The following is an 18,333-nucleotide window of genomic DNA, read 5'->3' on the forward strand; positions in this document are numbered from 1 at the left end:
CTGAACACTTTAATTTATTTTGTTTTCGTGATCATTGTTTCCCATCTGTAAGAATCTGTTTAGCTGCATGAAGTCTGTTCGAAGTAGCAGGTGAAGGAGGGAGGAGACCCAAGTTCTCCTAGGAACGCTCATCCTACCCTGCCCATGTGACCTGGTCTCAGGCAAAAACGGGGGTGCCCCACACCTCACTAGCCTTCATGGGGACGGCAGGATGGGCCAGGATGCTCTCTGTGTTTCCTTCTAACACTTCAAGTCTGCGCTGTTACAGATACTAAATTACCATCCCGAGTGATTAAATACCGTTTTCTTTGTAGATAGTAAACATATAAATTTAATGCGCAAAGGAAGCCCCATTGAGAGAACATACCTGTGCAAGTGCAGACATTTTCTCTCAAAGAACTGTTTTATAAGATGAAATAATGGAAGTAGTTTTGTTTTTCTTTTCTTTTACCTTCTCACTGTTTACTATAGATTTCCTTCTTAATGAAGGATTCTCAAATTATATTCTGTAAGTTTTATTATTTACTTCATTTTTCTTTTTTCAAAAGCTGGGGGCTCTCTTCCCTATAGCATCCAGACAGCAGAAAAACAGAATTGGCTTCATTCCTATTTCCAGTAAGTAATCGGTTTAGAATGCTGCTGTTGCTTCTTTAGGAATAAAAGTGTTATTTATCTCAAATTTTTTTAAAGAACCTTACATAATATGACTATATATTTTAGGTTCATATGTTAGCGGTAGAAATAATGTAAAACAAGATTTTGAACATATTTTTGAATAGGTTTTTAATAATAATGAGTATAATTTATCTCTGGCATTTCTATTTATATATTGGCACACAAAGAAAAAGATAAAATAAAAGAACATGTTGAGTAGTTTAGAATGTACATAAGTACCTTTCAGTTTATATTTCCAAAATATGTAAGATAATCATTCTGTCTACACAGTCCCACGCTGTGTGCCTGAGGGTAGAATCCTTGCAGCGTTTTCCTGGCATAGGGGGTAGTTTTTGGCTCATAAGAAGACTTCAGGACGTGGTTGAATGGACAGGCGAAAGGAATGTGTCCTTTGTCCTCCAGCTACAGCAGTTGCACATTGGCATCTTCCAGGCTGATCCCAGTTCCATAGTTGCTTCAAAATCCACGGACTTTGCTGGACAGCCAGAAACGGAGGCCGATGACATTTCAGTCTAGTTCCATATGTCCTCTGGAGCCTTCAGTGCTTCCCCGGGAGGTTGTTCCTTACAGAGGCCATTGCTTCAGAGTGAATGCCTTTCAGTATTGTCTGCATTCAAGTGAATTTAACAATCTAATGATGGACCTCCCTAATCCTGACTGGTTTTTGCAGACCATCTGCTCTCTTAAGGGATCATCCTCTTATAAGTAAGGATTGCTGCATCACGATAGAGGTCCTTTTTTCCTGTGGCGCCTTAGTCCTACGGTGTTTCAAACTTAGAAACCAAATGCAAGATATGCAGATATCAGCATTGAACTCAAGTATTTCTGATTTATGCCCCTGCTTCTCAGCTTTCCATTGTGATAATTCACATTGTTTGTATTTTTCCCATTTTGAATTTGTTTTTTCAGCAAGCTTTTACTGAGCCTGTACTTAGTACTGTGTTGTGAGCACAATTCCGGCTTTTAAAAACTCACAGTCTAGCTAGGAGATAAGACGTGTAGACATGCACCATGTGCCAAAAGAGGCGTTTTGTGAATGGTGGTAAATTTTTTTCCACATTCCTGCATCCTAAAATGCACATGCATTATTCTGCTACGTGAACAGCGTTTAAGAAGATATCACAGGTCATACCAAAGAGAACAGTGTATTCACTATTTTTTAGATTATAGGACTTGGGTTTTCAAGCACTTTTCTAATATTAGGATCATGACCAATTTGTATTTTCTTACCAGTGATTTGTGTCTTTCCTGTCACTAGCAAATGGTCAGCTGAGACGTCAGGCCGCAGCAACGCCATGCCGCATATTAAGACGTACATGAGACCCTCTCCAGACTTCAGTCAGATTGCTTGGTTCCTTGTCACAAGGTAAATAGTCCTTATAGTCCTGATGGGAAAAATTTTTTAAATGTGATTGTAAATCCTGCTCTGAATACTGAATTGTTTTCTAAACTGTTTTCTAAAAAGTGATTTTGTGAATTGTCATTAGTTTTCTATGTGTGTGTGTCTCTTACATGAGCCCTATTTAAAGGAGGCCCATAACTAATCCCTTTGTAGAGGGTGTGATCAAGGCCTGATTTTATCCACATAGCATTCCATTACTATCAAAGGACACCTGGGAGATGTAACCTAAATAATTTAGAAAATGCTTAGAACCCACTCCCAGCCCTTCCATAACAAAGAACGATATAGATCCCAAATATAAGTGACACCTCCCAGCAACTCCCATCTTTGTTTGTTTGTTTACCACTTTATCTCAAAGTCAGAACGTCCACACTGAGCTCATCTACCTCAAAGGAGATTTCTTTCCAACACCTCTCTTCGCTTCAGTGGTACCTACCCACTCTCTCGTCATCAGGCTTAAAGCCCGCTGTCCTCTTGTTCTGTTCCTTCCTTTGAGCATCCTGTGGATGCTGGACATGCAGGAAAAAACAAGAACATTTACATAGTGCATTTGAGATGCTCACAATTTCAGAGATGTCAGAAAACAGGCACAAGTAATGACAATAGGAAGAGATCTGTCCTGTGGTTTGGGTGGGCACATGGGTGCTTTAGAATTATACATCAAAGCCCGTTCATGGTTGAAATGCCTCAAACTTTGCTTTTCCAGTCCCTGAAATTACCAGGTCAGATACTTATCACCTGGACTTCTGAAATGGCCGCCTCTCGGCTGTCCCATCACAAGGTTGTCCTCTTCCCGGGCCACCTGTCCTAGTTGAACATGACCATCCCCCCTGCCTTCCTGTAGACTGAGGTCCAGAGTCCTCAGCTTCATGTTCAGACCTCAGCCATGCCGTTCTCACCTTTGTTATCCTGCATTCCCCTACGTGTGCTTCCGGAAGCAGCCAGGCTTCCCTCCTCTGCCCCAAACTCACCCTGCCAGCAGCCCATGTGTTATAGTTCCCTCTCCTGATCCTTCTCTTTCCTCTTCCTGCCTCTCCAGTTGCCGCCCATGGAGTAAGAATTGTGCTCAGGTCTGGTGTCATCTCTTCCTGGAGGCTTTGCTCTCTCTTCTCCAGATCCTAGAGCTAATGTGCACTGCTTACTCTCAGTTTCAAACACCCTCCTAAGCTCATTTCTGTCTGTCTTTCATAATTCTCACAACAGTTCTGCAGTGTAGCTGTGAATCCCCTGTTCACACGGGGAAACTGGAGCACCGAGGGGTTAAACCAGTGCCTGGGAACCAGGCATGCCCTCAAGCCCTGAGCTGGAGGGTAGTGGGTGGCTGGGTGGGCGGGAGGCTGCTCATTAAATAGGGTGGTCGGGAAGGCATGACCCACGTGCTGACCAGAGGTCAGAAAGGAGAGAGGGAGCTACGTGCATGGATAGCTGGGGGGAAGTGTTCTGGGCAGAGGCAGGAATGTCCTCACTGCGCTTGAGAAACAACAAAGTGGTTTTGCTGGAGTGAGCAGGTTGGGAAGGCAGGTGAGGTCAGAGAGTAGCTGTGGCCAGACTTGGCCTTTTACCTGCTTTAGAGCCAAAATCACTATTGCCCGGCGTCTCCTAGGTTTCCTGAAGCTTTATAAGTTATGGGTCTACGCAAGGCAGTTCTAGGTCAATGTATCTGATCATTTGAATTGATTAGAGTATCTTTTTTACATACTTGTTTCATGAGGCTTTCTGGAATAAGACATGGTTTCAGTATAGTTGGCTTTAGCTTTTGCTCAAATAGTGTTTCTCAACAGGACACTTGGCATTTTGGTCAAGATAATTTTTTGTGGTGCCATAGCCCATGCATTATAGGAAATTGAATAACCTGTCCCTCACATGTTAAATGCCCTGTCATGGTGGAAGCTTCCCCCACCCCCCGTGCCCTGGATGCCCCATGCATTCCTAAATATCCCCTAAGTTGTCCTGGTGGAGAAAATAATCACCTCTGAGAATAAATTCTGAACTGATAGATAAGTGCTGCTATCCTTTCATTTAATACGTTTTCCTACTTTAGAGTGATGAGAACCATGGAGTCTAGTCCAAGTGAAGTGATAATGCCTAGAAAATCTAACAGTCCATCAACCAAGGGACAGATATTTTATGTTTTAAGAATTGATTTTAGTGAAAGATAAATACATCAAAAGCTATATAAATTTAACTTTTTGGGGACACTTTCCTACTTTGATATGTTATCACCAGTTAATGTTCATTTGGGGGACAAATACCTAATTCCTTTTTATTAAGTGCAACTGAATTAAAACAGAGTCCCCAGAAAAAAAATTTTAATAGTAATAAGCAAGATGGGTGATAAGGAATATGAATTTTGACTAACATGATTATGAGACTTTTTTTAATAATCCAGATCCACACACCTACAAAAGTGTTGCCCTTCAAGGTGGTCACATTCTGAAATTTGGTACTTTTACCAAAACTAGACACTTCTCTATTTTGGACCTTGTACAGTCATTCCTCGGTACTCGGTGGTGTCAGAACCCGTCAACCCGTATACTTGTTGCATGTTGACGAGTAAGAAATGTTTCAGCAATCGGCACTTGCTCAGGACCCGGGGTACTTGCTAGAACTTGTATGAGTCAGGACGCCGCCCTGCAAGGGAAAATGCTCCCTCGTCCAGTACTCATCTGTTGTGGCATTTGTCACAAGTGCCAGAACGAATTAATGATGAGGACCGCGGTACCACTGGATCAGTTTTCTGCTGCTTTGTAGTAAATTACCACAAACGAAGTGGCGTAAGCAGACGATCAGATTGCTGGTCGGGACTGTAGTCTCCTGAGGCTCAGGATTCTGTTGCTCATGGCTGTAGGTCTGAGGCTCCTGCTTTCTTGGTGGCCGTCAACCAAGGGCCATTCTCAGCTGAGGTGCCGCCTCTGTGCCCTGTCACGTGGTCCTCTCCAAACAAGCATGGCTGTTTGCTTCTTCAAAGCCGAAGGAGAATCTCTGTGTCTCAGGAAGAACCCAGTCACTCTTTTAAGGCCTCCTCTGATAAGGTCAGGCCCACCCAGGATCATTCCAGCCCTTTGATTAACTTAGTCGGCTGATGGGTAACCTAATCCTCGGAAAGAAATCCCATCAGATTGACAATTTTTGCTCACACTCAGGGGGAGGGGGTTACATACAGGGTGTGTACACCAGGGGGAGGGGCAGGGGCGGGAATTCCGCATTCCACAGGCCCTGTGGTAGGCATATACTGCCCAGTCTGATTCGTCCATCTTATTCTCCAACCTTGATTGAAAGTAATTTCTTAATTATTATCTCTGTTTTCAAAGTTGAGGTTAATTTTCCATAGTTAAGCAAAACTGCTCTCAGACATACGTGAAAGACTGACCCCCCAGCTCCAGGGGCCGTTAGAGAAGTGAAGAGCTGTGATTGCCCTGAGACGGAGCAGGCCGCTGTATGGGGGTGAAGGATGATGTGACCGCTGGGAGCGCGGTGCGCACCGGGGTACGCAGACTTGTTAACGAGTCTTATAAAGATAAGTCGAATTCCCAAAGATCTGATTTCCTAATCTTCAGACCAACCAACAACGCTCAGCCCCTCAGGTGTCTGCTTCCCATGTTTCTTGTGGTGAGTACACACCTTGTCAGCCTGTCGTCTTCCTCCCGTCATCCGCAGAGGGGCTGGCTTCCTAGTCACGGGGACTGGGTTTTACCCACTTGACATTTCACACATGTGCAAACTGGCTACCGAAGATCAGGGATTGACATCGTATTAAAATGCTTATAAAAAAAAATATAGTTTTTATCTTTTTTATTTTTCCTTTTAAATGCACATGAATCACAGTTGTTCATTTCCTCCCTCTCATTATATTGTGATTGGGGTTCTGACTGAGAACATTCTTCACAGATCCTGGGTTGTATTTTAGTGCATGGTTGCATCACCCTCGAGCATTGTAAAATCTGCCGTAAAACCACTTTTAATGCGGTTTCCATTTTATTGGACTGTCTGCATGAGAAGTGTTTTTTCTTGCTCTAAGAGAAAGGAAGTTTATAGTTCTCATCGTATGTCTGTATTTCCGTTCAGAACAATAAATGTAGTGCCTCGTACAGTGCCTGCTCTATAATGGCTCTGAAAATTTTGAACACATGAACACTAGCCCCCTTAATCTAACTACCATTCACTTTCTAATTGCGTCTCGGGTTTCAAGTTTATGTTTTTCTTTTTGCCCTGTCCAGGACTTAGGCTTGTCCTTCAGGTCTGTTCCAAATGTCCCCTTCGAAACTCTTTCTAGCTCGGCAGACATAATGCATTGTTTTGCTTTGTTTTCCTTTGTGTTTTATAGCATTTTTTGCTTGTTCCTTTTACATCTTCCTTGTTGGTTCTGCATGGGTACCGTTTCTTCAATATATTATGAGCTGCTTGGGAGCAGGTGACAGATCTTACCCATCATTATATCCTCAGCATCTAACCCTGTGCGTGGCTTATGGATACTGACCAATACATGCTTGAATCAGAGCCCTTTACAGCACTGGTTTTCTCAGGTAGGTAACATGTGCACAAAATAGGAAAAGGTGGTGCCGAGAAAGCTTATCTTCCCATTCCTGTTTCCCAGCCATCCTGCTCGGGTTGTAGGTTTAATAGATTTTCAGACCCGGGTGTCTCAGGTGGTGATATTATCCAGTCAGCCAACATCCTCTGGAGGAAATAGCACCAGGGTAGAGTCCAAATGTCTATGTCCTAATTTGGGATTACCACTTAGTAGAAAACTCATTTTTATAATCTGGGCTTTTATCTTACTTGTTGACTGCTCAGAGGATGATGATAAAAGAAATATATGGAAATTACTTATTAAACTATATGATGTATTAAATATTAGTTAATAGCTTGATTTGAGTAGCTACTAACTACATATGTTATTATTAAGCTCATATTTGTTGGGCCTTTTTGAGATTCAAGAAAGCAGCTTATAACTTGACTTTGGGTAGTGAACACACAATACAGTGTACAGATGATGTGTTATAGAATTTCACACCTGAAACCTATATAATTTTATTGGTCAATGTCACCCCAATAAATTCAATTAAAAAATAAAAAGAAAGCAGCCTATAAAGCCTTTTTCTCTTATGTTTATACAACATATCAGTGTATACTGTGTGACCTAAAGACTTGCCCGTTGGTAAGATATAGCCTTTTCTAACCTTTTCTAAACTTCACGTGGTTTATTTAAAAATTGCTCAAAATTATTCTAATCATTTAGAACTTATTAGATGTTATGTTGGCTGGCAATTTCTCTTTTGTCTGGTTGCTTTTATGGAAAGCTATTTATAGTCTTTTATCCTACCATGAAGTCATGCTGTGTTTGATGGGCAGCCTGTTGTTATGGAAATTGTTGGAACACGATGACAAACACAGTATTTAAATTTTACCACCAGACTAGGCAGGCGAGAAGATGAGCTAGAAGAGGCAACCTTGGGTGAGGAGACAGTGCCTACGAGTAATTGGCAAAGCCAGTGAGAGCAATTATGGAAGCTCTGCATTGTGGGTGGGCAGAGAGCAATCGCTGATACAGTTGCCTAGCAACTGACAGGCAATACGGGATAGTTGGGATGAGCAGAAATGTTGGTGCTGTCACTTTGGGGGGAAACAAGACAAGTGCTTGACTACAAAACCACCGTGGCTTTTTGAAGAAATATAAAAGTCGTTCTGCTGTCAACATAGCTATGCAGTACTTCTCTAATGCCTGTTCCTTTGATTCGGAAGCAAATAGCCACCTTTGCCTGAATTCTTGGCTCCAAAATCATATTGGATCTCTCACACACACACACACACACAAATATTTGTACATGTCGTTAGGTAGATTTGGTTACCTGGCTCTGAAGCTCCAAGATACTGGGATTAGTTGGTATGCCTCAGGTAATGGTAACAAATAACTGTTGTGGGTAAAAAATGATGGTTATCAGTACTAAAGTCTGTGAATGACTTTCTTCCTATGTTAGAGATAATTCAAGGTCATGTCACCAACCTAACTTTCTTGCAAGTAGACCAAAGACAGGGCATGCCCCTTTCCACACGCGGGGAGCAGGTCTCATGGAGCTTGAGACCCCCTGACCTAGGGCCCCTAGACCCTTTGTATGCCAGCATTGCTAGTCACAAGGTGTGCCTGTGACGTGAGACAAGGAGGTGCTGTTTGGGGGTCCTTCACCAGGAACGAGCCCCCGAATAATAATAATAATAATACAAGTACTTGTAAGGTACCTGCTATGTGCTGCCGAAGTGCTTTTTATACTATTTTCATCCTTGAAGTTAGGAGCTAATACTGTTATCCCCATTCCAGAGAGGCGGGATCCAAAGCACAGGAGCTGAAACAGCATGGCCAGCCAGGAAGGGGGCAGAGTAGGCTTCAGACCAAGGTAGCCCGGCATGACTCTTTCTTGCCACGTGCCAGGCATCCCTCCTGTCCTTTGCCTTGGGATCCACACTGCGGGCCAAGGCTCCGGGAAGAACCCGCAGCTCGAAAACTCACTGCAGCCCTCATTTTTTAAAGTAGCGACTGGTCAGGTCTCCCCCCTGCCCCCCCACTAACACCTTTAATGCTGCTGAGCCAGGCCTTTCCTTGAGTCTCCCCGGTCCTTCACCCACGGGGTCTGACTTCCTACCCATTGCTTTGTCATAGCCTTCCCCACGGGGAAGGCTTTACGTCAGCCATAGCTGTCGTAGGTGGCCCCTGCTGAGCACCCTCAGATGGCCCTGTGGCTGGCAGTGAGCAGCCAGAGGCTGCTTTCTCTTAGCCTCTGTGTGACCCTTTTCTGCCCGTCCACTGAGCATGTGTTCTCCGCCAGGCTTTGCTAGGATACAGCGCGGACCGCTTCAGGGCCCTCTCCAAGCACCTCTGTATCCCAGCCATCCCGTTCTCACTTACAAGTCGGCATCTGGGCAGCCGTGGATTCCTCCAGCTTCTACCCTTCCACTCCGTTCATATCAACACAGCTACGTGGACGCCTGGGTGTTGCTGTTGCCCCGCGTTGCTTTTAAGTCCATGCCATCTTTCAGTCATTTCTCGTCTTCTCTGCCTTTTGCAAATACGCATTTGTTACCTCTTTCTAAGGGTCTGCCGATGTCCCTGAGCTTGGGATGTCCGTAGCTAGATCTACTGGTCTTCTGAGGGCTTGTAAGAGTTCTGGAAACCCCCGTCAGAGCCCACGACACCAGTGGGTGGCGGGGAGAGAGCAGGTAATTCCTGCTTCACCAAGAGACAGTTGCCTTTTGTCTGCTTTAAATGCTTCCTTTGAATAAAGGACTCTCCAGGTTTAGGGGAGCAGTGAGGGGTTTTTTGTTTGTTTGTTTGTTTAAAGCTTAAAAGACCATTAAAATAGATGATCTCCCGGGGCCCATTCTAACAAATATTTCATAGTTGTGTTATTGAAACTTTTGAAGTTTTCATTATTGCCTTTGCACCGTAGGAGGTGAACCAAAATAATGGGACACGTCAGTAGAAATGGAAATAGCCGTTTTCAGTTATCACATCGGTGACCATTAAATATTGTGAAATTCTCTGGCAGGGTGTTCTAAGTACCATTGTGGACCCAAAGTTTGCAAAGCAACTTCTGATGCTGCTTGACAGTGTGTTTTGCCATTTGGAATTCAGGATGCTGATGTGATGGCTCCTAAAGCCGTGTAATTCCATTTGTGGGGTCAAGTGTAGATGGATCCTTTTGAAGATGAGGTTGACGGTGGGGCTGGACTATGCCCTAGAATGAGCACTAGCCTTCTGAATTCCGTGTGGCTTTGAAATCATTTGCTTGGGGGGTCATAATAGACCTGTGACAAGGAACGAAGTTGTTTGTAAATAGATTTCTCAGGCTTTTTGGTGATTTGTCAGACTTGGTACTTGCACAAGCCCACACCCCAGTGTCTCCGCCCTCATTGGGCTGTGGGAAAGCGGGTCGCCATCATTTTCATTTTTCTCTTCCTGCTGACATTTCTTTGTTCACACGCTGTAGCCCCCAAAACACAGCTGACGTGTTGCACCCCCTTTGGAACTTAATCTCACGTGATTTTTGGACTGTTGCAGAATTGGCTTAATTTTAATCTTGCTCTTACATTCCTGGTACTCATCACTCCTATTAAAAATTGGGAGACATATATCTGTATCAAGGAGACCAAAATCCTCTTGACTTGCCTTACAAAACAAAATAGAAGCTCGCTCTATTTCTGCCGTGGGGACTTGTGCAAGGATTGTGATATCAATGAAGTGATTTGGTGAATAACTTTTAGACCCATCTTCCGCCAACACTTTCTGGGAGTGGGAGATCTGGGTGGACCTGCCTTTGGAGATCCGCATTGCTTGGTGACTCACCCAGATGGGAGGACCAGAGTCACCCTCCCCAAAAGTTAGCCAAGTATTGGTGCTGATAAGAGCTAACACCTAGCCCTGGCTGGTGTGGCTCAGTGGATTAAGCGCCAGCCTGTGAACCAAAGGGTCACTGGTTCAGTTCCCAGTCAGGGCACATGCCTGGGTTGCGGGCCAGGTCCCCCTGGTTGGAGACGCGTGAGAGGCAACCACACGTTGATGTTTCTCTCCCTCTCTTTCTCTCTCCTTCACCTCTCTCTAAAAATCAATAAGTAAAATCTTTAAAAAAACAAAGAAGCTAACACCTATTAAGCATCACTTATGTGCCAAGAACATGACAGCTGTGACGGGCAGGAGCAACACCACCTGAGGGTCTGCAGTCATATAACCAACTGTGATCGAACATGTCCATGCTCAGGTTCTGCTCTCACCCCCTGACCTTTTGTGCTTGTCAACCATTAGACATTTTCTCTAGATTTGTGATTTTAAAGTTCTTAATTTCCTGACCAAAATGAATAGTTTTTATAAATTGTATCTTTTAAGCCTTTACATATGAGTCCCTTTTCTTGGATTAAGTATATGTTTCTTGCTTGCATAACATCTGCAGCTTCACTTGGGAGACATCTGTGGGCTAGAATAGCCACAGACGGCTTCTGGAAAGAGACACGCAGTTTGTGGGGGAGGAAATGGCTCAGAGCCACAGGGGTGGGCAGGGAGGAAGGCACTCTGGGTGAGAAAATGATGTTTGCAGAGCTGCGGAGGCAGTCGGTAAATCGATTCAGTTAAGAGGAGAGTCAGGAAGAGGCATGATGGGAAAGAAGACCGAAAGCATTGCTTTGGGCCGATTGTGGAGGGTCCTGAATGCTGGGCCAGCGCCTTTACTTCGTGCGCGCTGACGTGGGAAGGACGCGGCGGGATTGAGCGTCCCTGGAGGAGGATGTGGACTGAGAACCCAGAGAGAGCCATGTATTTGGTTTGAGAGTCTGGGGTGAAAAGGACTGAGCTAGGAGATCTGATCGGAAATAGGAAGGCGGTTACAGGAGTCAAGCAGCGTGGTGTCTGGTTGTACATAGTTGCCTGTGGAGCAGGCAAGTCCAAGTGCCTGAGATTTCCGAGCCTGGCGGAACGAGACTGGCAGGAGAGAGCTGGTTTTCAGAACGCCAGGCATGCTGGTAGGGTCACTTTTGGGGGTACTGGGTTTGCGGTGAGCATGTGACATCCCAATAGAGAAACCCAGCTTGTGATTAGACATGCCCCTTGGGTCAAGCGGGAGAAGTCTGGGAGTCATCCGTGTCAAGGTAATACTTACGCTTGGTGAGAGGGAGAGTCCCCAAGGAGGAGAAGACAAAAGAACTGAGCCAGTGACAGAACACAGATGTCAAAGGCCCAGGGTGGAAAGGGCAGCAAAGGGAGAGGAGCTAGAGAGTCGAGTGAAGAGAAAGCCAAGGGAGGAAGATGCCAAAGAGGGTGGAGAAAGCCCAGCCCGTGCGGCAAAGAGGCGCGAAGCAGGACTTACCAACCTCAGCACTGTTGACATTTGGGGCCAGATCGCTTGTTATGGGGACAGTCTCGTGCATTGTCGGATGTTTAGCAGCATTCGGTCTCTGCCCATTAGATGACAACAGCAGCAATCCACCCTCCCATTGTGACAACAGGATATGTCCCCAGACATTGCGAAAGATCAAAATTGCGCGCAGGTGAGAGCCACTGGTCTAGAAGAATAAGAAATACAAAAAGACCACTGGGTTTGTCAGCTAAGGATATTATTTGAGTGAGGCAGACTACAGAGAGTTGAAGGGAGGGAAGCGGAAGCTGCCAACACCTTGATTACTGCCCAGCAAGATCCATTTCAGAATATAAGGTAATAAAATTGTGTTGTTTCAGGCACTAAATTTGTGGAATGGTTAGAGCACCAGTAGGAAGCCAGTGCAGACTGCGTATCAATAAAAAAGACAAATAACAGTTTTTAAATGGACAGCTCAGGTGGAAAAACACTGATGTCTCATACACGTGATTAAAAATACTGAGTAATCAGAAAGCAAATTCAAATGAGCTCTATCCTTGCTTATAAGATTTGCGAACACTTTCATAGATACTCTCCACCTGGTGTTCTCAAGGACCCAAGACAAGAGCTTGTACGTCGTCAGCGATAGTCTGAACAGGAAAGCTGCTTCAGAGGGAAATTGTCAAAATCCATTCCAATGAAAGACTGGTGTTATGTCTACAACTTAAATTTTTTACAGTGAGAGTCTCTGTCAGTGTTACTTGTGAAACTTTCATTCCATAAAAAGCAGCAGAGCCCAAGGGCAGGACAAGGAAACCCGACGCCAAGGCAGAGTGGACGGTAACTTAGAACTCAGTGCGGGTGTGACGGGCACCTGCGTGGGGTTTGAGGCCACCACCCCCTCCTGGTCACCCCCGCTGCTCAGCTCCGTTTTCTCTCACGCCCGCTGTCAACGTCTGTCGCCTCTTGTCTGTGGGCGCGTCTGCCCCCCAGCATGGTCCCCTGGGACGGGTGGCTGAAAGCTGAGTCTGTTGTCAGCTCTGCACACTCTGCGCAGCTGCTGCCTGGGTGAGGTACCGACGGTGAAAAGGAACGTTTTGTCACTGGACACACCTTCCCGGAACAGCGGTCACCTTGGGGGTTTGCGCGCCTTCCAGTAAAATCTTTAAACTGAATCAGCCACTTAACAGCTGCCTAGGTCAGGGCTGGTGGTGGCCGATGACGCTACTGCTGTCACCAAGTTTTAGACTTTTACAGGTGCCCGTAGCAGGGTTGCCCAGAGGCCACCTTCATTGCTCCCCTCTCCTTTCTTGTGTGGCTGTTTCTTCAACACGTTTTCATGAGCATTCAAATGAACGCTCCCCAGCAGCGAGTTTCCAGTGAAAATCGTGGATTTTACCTGTGGTTGGAATTCATCGGTGGAGGGCAGCCATCTAGTTAGATGTGAGTGAGGACGTCTCTCATCACTCACTGTAGACCGCAGCCTGGACAGGGATTTTTGACCTCACTGATAAAACCATTTACGTAGAGACAAGAAACGGAGGCCTGGGGAGACGTGTGCCGTAGGGTGTCGCAGTTAGTTGGGGCATGGGGCAAAGTCTGTCTCCTGATTTGGGGTCCAGGCATCTTTTCTCAGCGGTGGCCTTCCTTCCCCGTGTACCTTAGGTAGAATCTATGCTTTCTTCAGCTTTCCTTTAGGACCTTTTTGTTACACATTATTGTCGGCTTAAATTTACTCCGCAAGGTTTGAACTTGGGGACAAAATTTTCCCGTTGTGGACTGAGAGCAGGTGTCTAATCAGCAGCCACACGGCATAAGCTGTGACAGTCATCTACCACCCGTTGAGCTTCTTATTGTCAAGGGTCCGATACACTGCCCAGCTGAATAATTAACCGCTGGTCACCCTCTGGGGGGGCTTTGCAATGTGTCAGTTTGCCGAGCCTGATCCACATTTTCCAGAATCCCCTTTCTCATATGCTTCGGTGAGGTTGGACCCCAAAGGAGATTCTCGTGGGGATTCAGGGGGCAGGTGTGGAGAGCGGATGTGGAGCAGCAGCCACTTTGATGGCAATGTCACTTCGTGCCGGCTCACCTTGTTGGCAGGAGGCAACAGCTGGACCTGTGGATATGCTGCACCTGCCTCTGGGTCCTCACCAGGTGTGTGTTCAGCTCTGTGGCCAAGGGCCTGGCTTCTGCAGGACAGCCACACTCCCGGTGCCAGAGGCGCACCAGCTGGCCTGGTTCAGTCCATACTTGTGGCTTCGGCACATTGCTATTGCTCTCCTCCTCTTTATTCCCGTCCTCCCCTGGCTTCTGCCTGCCCTGCAGGCTTCCAGCTCCAGCAACAGGGCAAAGACAGCAGCGTGACGGACTGCTTTCCCAGCTCCTGCAGTTACATGTCAGATTCCTGTAAATGTGTATCTTTATGTACACATGCACTCATGTGTGTGCATATGCACACACATGCATACCCTGGTAGTGGTTTTGTGTCTCATTATTCAGGGTAGAGTTTCAGGTGCTTAGAATTCTGTTAGAAGCAGAATCCAAAGGACAGGTTCAGGGAAACACCTGAAGAAGTGTCCTCATGGGCTCCATTGATCATTGCCCTCACTCGGGTCTTGGGATGTTGAGGAAAACACAGCTAAGTAGGAGAGAGTGAGAGCGAGCCTTCTGGAAAGTACCACTGGCCTGAAGCTGAAAAGTCGAGGGAGTTATTCAGAAAGTGATAATCCAGGGAATGAGAATAAACATTTGTTGGAAGACACCTCCACCTTGCGCTCTCTGGATTTGCACTTAGACTAGAGATTTCGCCCCATGAGGGGAGACACCTAAGCGCACACTGTCATCTTGAGCTTTAAAGAAAGTGTCCCTCGCATCATCATACCACGGGATTGTCAACTTCCACTCCGTCAACATGTTATCTTTGTAACACATCACAGACCTTGGTGTCACGATTGTGCCTTTGGGCATCAGAGGTTCCTTGTCCGCAGTATGGTGCTTGAGAGAAGGCAGGGAGGTCTGCAAACACACTTTATGTTTTACTTAATGAGCCTCATTTCCCTTAGAGTTTCCTTAGCTCTAAACATCTGTCATCCTCCGTGTCTGCTCCCGTAGAACCTGAAGAGCCCCTCATTCTCTTCGCCTTACGTGACTATCCGACTCCCACCACCGCCTGCCCTTAGTTCAGAAGGACGCTTGTCCGAGTGAATGAATCTTGAAATACTCGGTGGTCCATGAAGTCAGGCTCTAAGGGTCTGAATAGCTGAGGCTTTGTTCCACATTCTAAAAAGGAAACAAAAGTTAGGTGAGCCTCAGTGGGCTTGCATTCATGAACTGGTGGCTAAGACTTCTGGGAGAGTCTCTGAAGAGGATGGCAGGGCTCGGCCAGTCGTCTTCAATCCTGCGCGTCCTCGTTGCTTTGCTACCCCCCATCAGGTTAGCTCCGAGTCATCTGCCTCTCACGGCATCATGTGATTTTTAGCCATCTCTGTAACTGTTTCCATATAAAACATGGCTCTAAGCTCACCCTTTCTTTCTGGATACAAGTCCCAGTCTAGTGCCCTCAGGCAAGGGAAGGTATGCCATACTTAAGATACTAGTATATAAGGTGATGGCCCTGGCTGGTTTAGCTCAGTGGATTGAGCGTCGGCCTGCGAGCTAAGTGTCGCTGGTTCGATCTTCCAGTCAGGGCACATCAGAGAAGGAAAACTCTGACTCCAAAAAACCTCCGCTGCCTTGCGGCATACCTCTTCAGGGGAAAGGCTAAGGGAGTAAACCCCGACAGAAAATCCGGAGCCGGAGTCCCTAAGGCGGTTTGACGTTGTAGTCAACACCGGCAACTCCTGCGGCGCACCTGAAGCCAAGCTGTATTGACTCCGTCTTTCCCTTGGACCCTTCAGCTGCGAAGAGAGGGGGGGTCTGCTGCATGGGCAACAGCAGACCCTCCATATCACCCTGCCCAGGCTCTGTAGCTTCAGCGTCATCGCAAGATGTCGATTCAACACGGGAGGAGACAGATACCGTGTCACTCCCGAGTCGGACTGCACAGCCATTCTCGGCGGTGCAGATAGACTCTTAAGAAGCTACACCATCGTCTCTCGAGACGGACGGCTGCCGACGATATAAGGTGATATTGATACAGTTTTTTCTTAAATGCTACTCTTATCTACAACAAAATCAAATATCCTGGCTGTACCAGGTTCTTGAGCATTAAAAAGGTTTGGACAGCAAGCAATTGTTTTTCTAAGAGGGGATAATTAATTTAATAGCTGCCCTTGGGAAAATGCAGATGAGGGTGAAGCTGTCCTAAATTATCAATTAGTTACATCCTGGGGACACGGCAGGACTTAAATTCCACTTCCCCAAACGCACTGCTCTGTCAGAAGCTAAATGAACCTGAATGCAGCCGTCCATGTTTTTGACCAATGCTCTTGCAGCTGTGAAGGTGTGACCTGCCCTGAAATGCCTCACTGAGTCAGCTCCCCTGTGTCCTTGTCCCTACAGCGCGAATCTGTCCAAGGCCGCCTGGGGAGCGTTAGAGAAAAACGGCGCCCAGCTGATGATCCGTTCCTACGAGCTCGGGGTCCTTTTCCTCCCGTCAGCTTTTGTAAGTTCACTCAGGAAACTGCCTGACTGTCCACGGGTGACATGAACTGGGTTTCTGTGTTCTCTTCCTTCGTCAGGGTAACCTGGCCACGGCTAGGGGGCAGCAGAGCCGAGTTCTCACCTGGAGACCGTGCTCTCGGCCACCAGCCTCCGCCGAGAGCAGTGGGGTCGCTGCTCTCCAGGAGTGTCCCTGATGACAGGTGGAAGGCACTGCGTTGGGCAGCGTTAACCGTATTTAAGTAAATACCGTGAAATGTGATGTGGAGATCTGTCACAAGGCAGTAAGTGGGGAGTCTCCCAAGAAATGACTCAGCCAAGTGCGAGATGTGTTAGGTTGGGGCGATGCCTTTGGGAGCAGGAGGGCTGGTGGGAGGATGCTTAGGGTTGCGGGCAGGTGGGCAGGGATGAGCATCCCATGTGCGGGGAAGGGCACGAGCACACGCAAGGGGGCAGGGGGTTCACGATGTCGGCTAGGGGTGGGGTTCAGCGGGCCACAAAGGACATGTGCCGTCGGGCTCCCGGGTGAGCTGCCTGGAAGGACCTAGAGTTGGAAGCCATCTCTCAAGGTGTCCAGCACAACCGACTTGTGTCTGCTGCTGAACCCCACAGTGGCTACTTTTCGTGTAGGGACTGGGTTGTGCATGCCATGTTTTTCTCTTTTATTTTTTATTTCATTTTTTGATTCGGAGAGAGAAAGAGAGAAACATCGATTTGTTGTTCCACTTACTTATGCATACATTGGTTGATTGTTGTATGTGCCCTGATAGGAATCAAACCCACTACCTTGGTAGAGCAGGATGATGCTCCAAACAACTGAGCCACCCGGCCAGGGCTCAAGCTATATCTTTCTCTAAACACTAGAATTACTCTTGGATCAGAGAGACGTTCCCACCGTAAGAGGCACACAGGCCCGAGACCTCCTATCTCCTCCCCGGGCGCTCTGGGCACACGCTTGTTGGTCAGAGTGGCCCTCCCAATGAGACAGCTAATGCTTTCTTTTCCTTTTTTTTTTTTTAATTTGCCACTTGCTATGGTTGAGTTTGTGATAAACACACGCACGATGCAGCTCCATTGTACACCCTTTGGACTGGACCTGAAGGTCTAGCTAAGGGAGTGCTGTGGTCTTGGGCTTAACTCCTGACACATACACACCCCCCAGCATGAGAGCATCTTCCCACCCTGCCCAGCAGCCCTCCTCGGGTTTGTTTCTCACGCCTGCTCCGGGGAGAGCTCTTGTCTTCTCTCCTCTTCCCCTCGCCAGTCTCTGTCCATCCTTTTCTCCTCCGTCTCGGGCTTTCGCTACAAAACTGTCCTACTGTCCTGAGGGCAGTGTCATAAGACTCCAGCGCTTGTTGTCTCCTACAGTCAAACAGCAAATTCCAGGCAGCTTGCAGCTGAAGACTCCCGCTTCCGCAGCCCTATGGGTGGAGGGTCACCCCTGTGGGTAGAGGGTCACCCCTGTGGGTAGAGGGTCACCCGTCTCTGTAGACAAGGGTGCAGCTTCCCAACGGTTCCACAGATGAGTGCCGGCCAGTCCGCAAACCTCAGTCCCTGTCTGGCCCCTCCTGGGATCTTTCAGCCTTATCTCAGGGAAATGGTACATTCACAACACGAGGGTGATAATATTCGGTAACCTGGGGATTATAGTGATTGTAGCTTTGAACTGAGGCTAGGATTACCTTCTAATAATAACTTCAGTAACGGAATGAATTCCACGTCACTCGGTTTGGCATTTGTTGTCGGCATTTGCAAAATTCTAGTCATTTCTCACTGTTTTGACCTGATCCCTACTGTGAAAATAATAGGAAGGAAGGG

The 18,333-nt window shown here is 46.8% G+C and overlaps 1 protein-coding gene across 2 annotated transcripts in view; it reads left to right on the top strand.

Annotated features, from left to right (window-relative positions):
* Positions 1-18,333, top strand: part of TDP1 (tyrosyl-DNA phosphodiesterase 1) — a 65,298-nt gene that overhangs the window by 28,362 nt on the left and 18,603 nt on the right. The window contains exons 12-14 of one of the 2 annotated variants that reach the window (XM_090272117.1): positions 549-615; positions 1,934-2,041; positions 16,417-16,519. In XM_090272117.1, coding sequence (XP_090128243.1) covers positions 549-615; positions 1,934-2,041; positions 16,417-16,519 — 278 coding nt within the window. The remainder of the gene's footprint in view (positions 1-548; positions 616-1,933; positions 2,042-16,416; positions 16,520-18,333) is intronic. The other variant, XM_090272116.1, reaches the window with a different exon arrangement.

This window comes from Furipterus horrens, unplaced genomic scaffold (genome assembly GCF_987537825.1).
Source record: "Furipterus horrens unplaced genomic scaffold, mFurHor1.1.pri manual_scaffold_3, whole genome shotgun sequence".
Classification (NCBI taxonomy): domain Eukaryota; kingdom Metazoa; phylum Chordata; class Mammalia; order Chiroptera; family Furipteridae; genus Furipterus; species Furipterus horrens.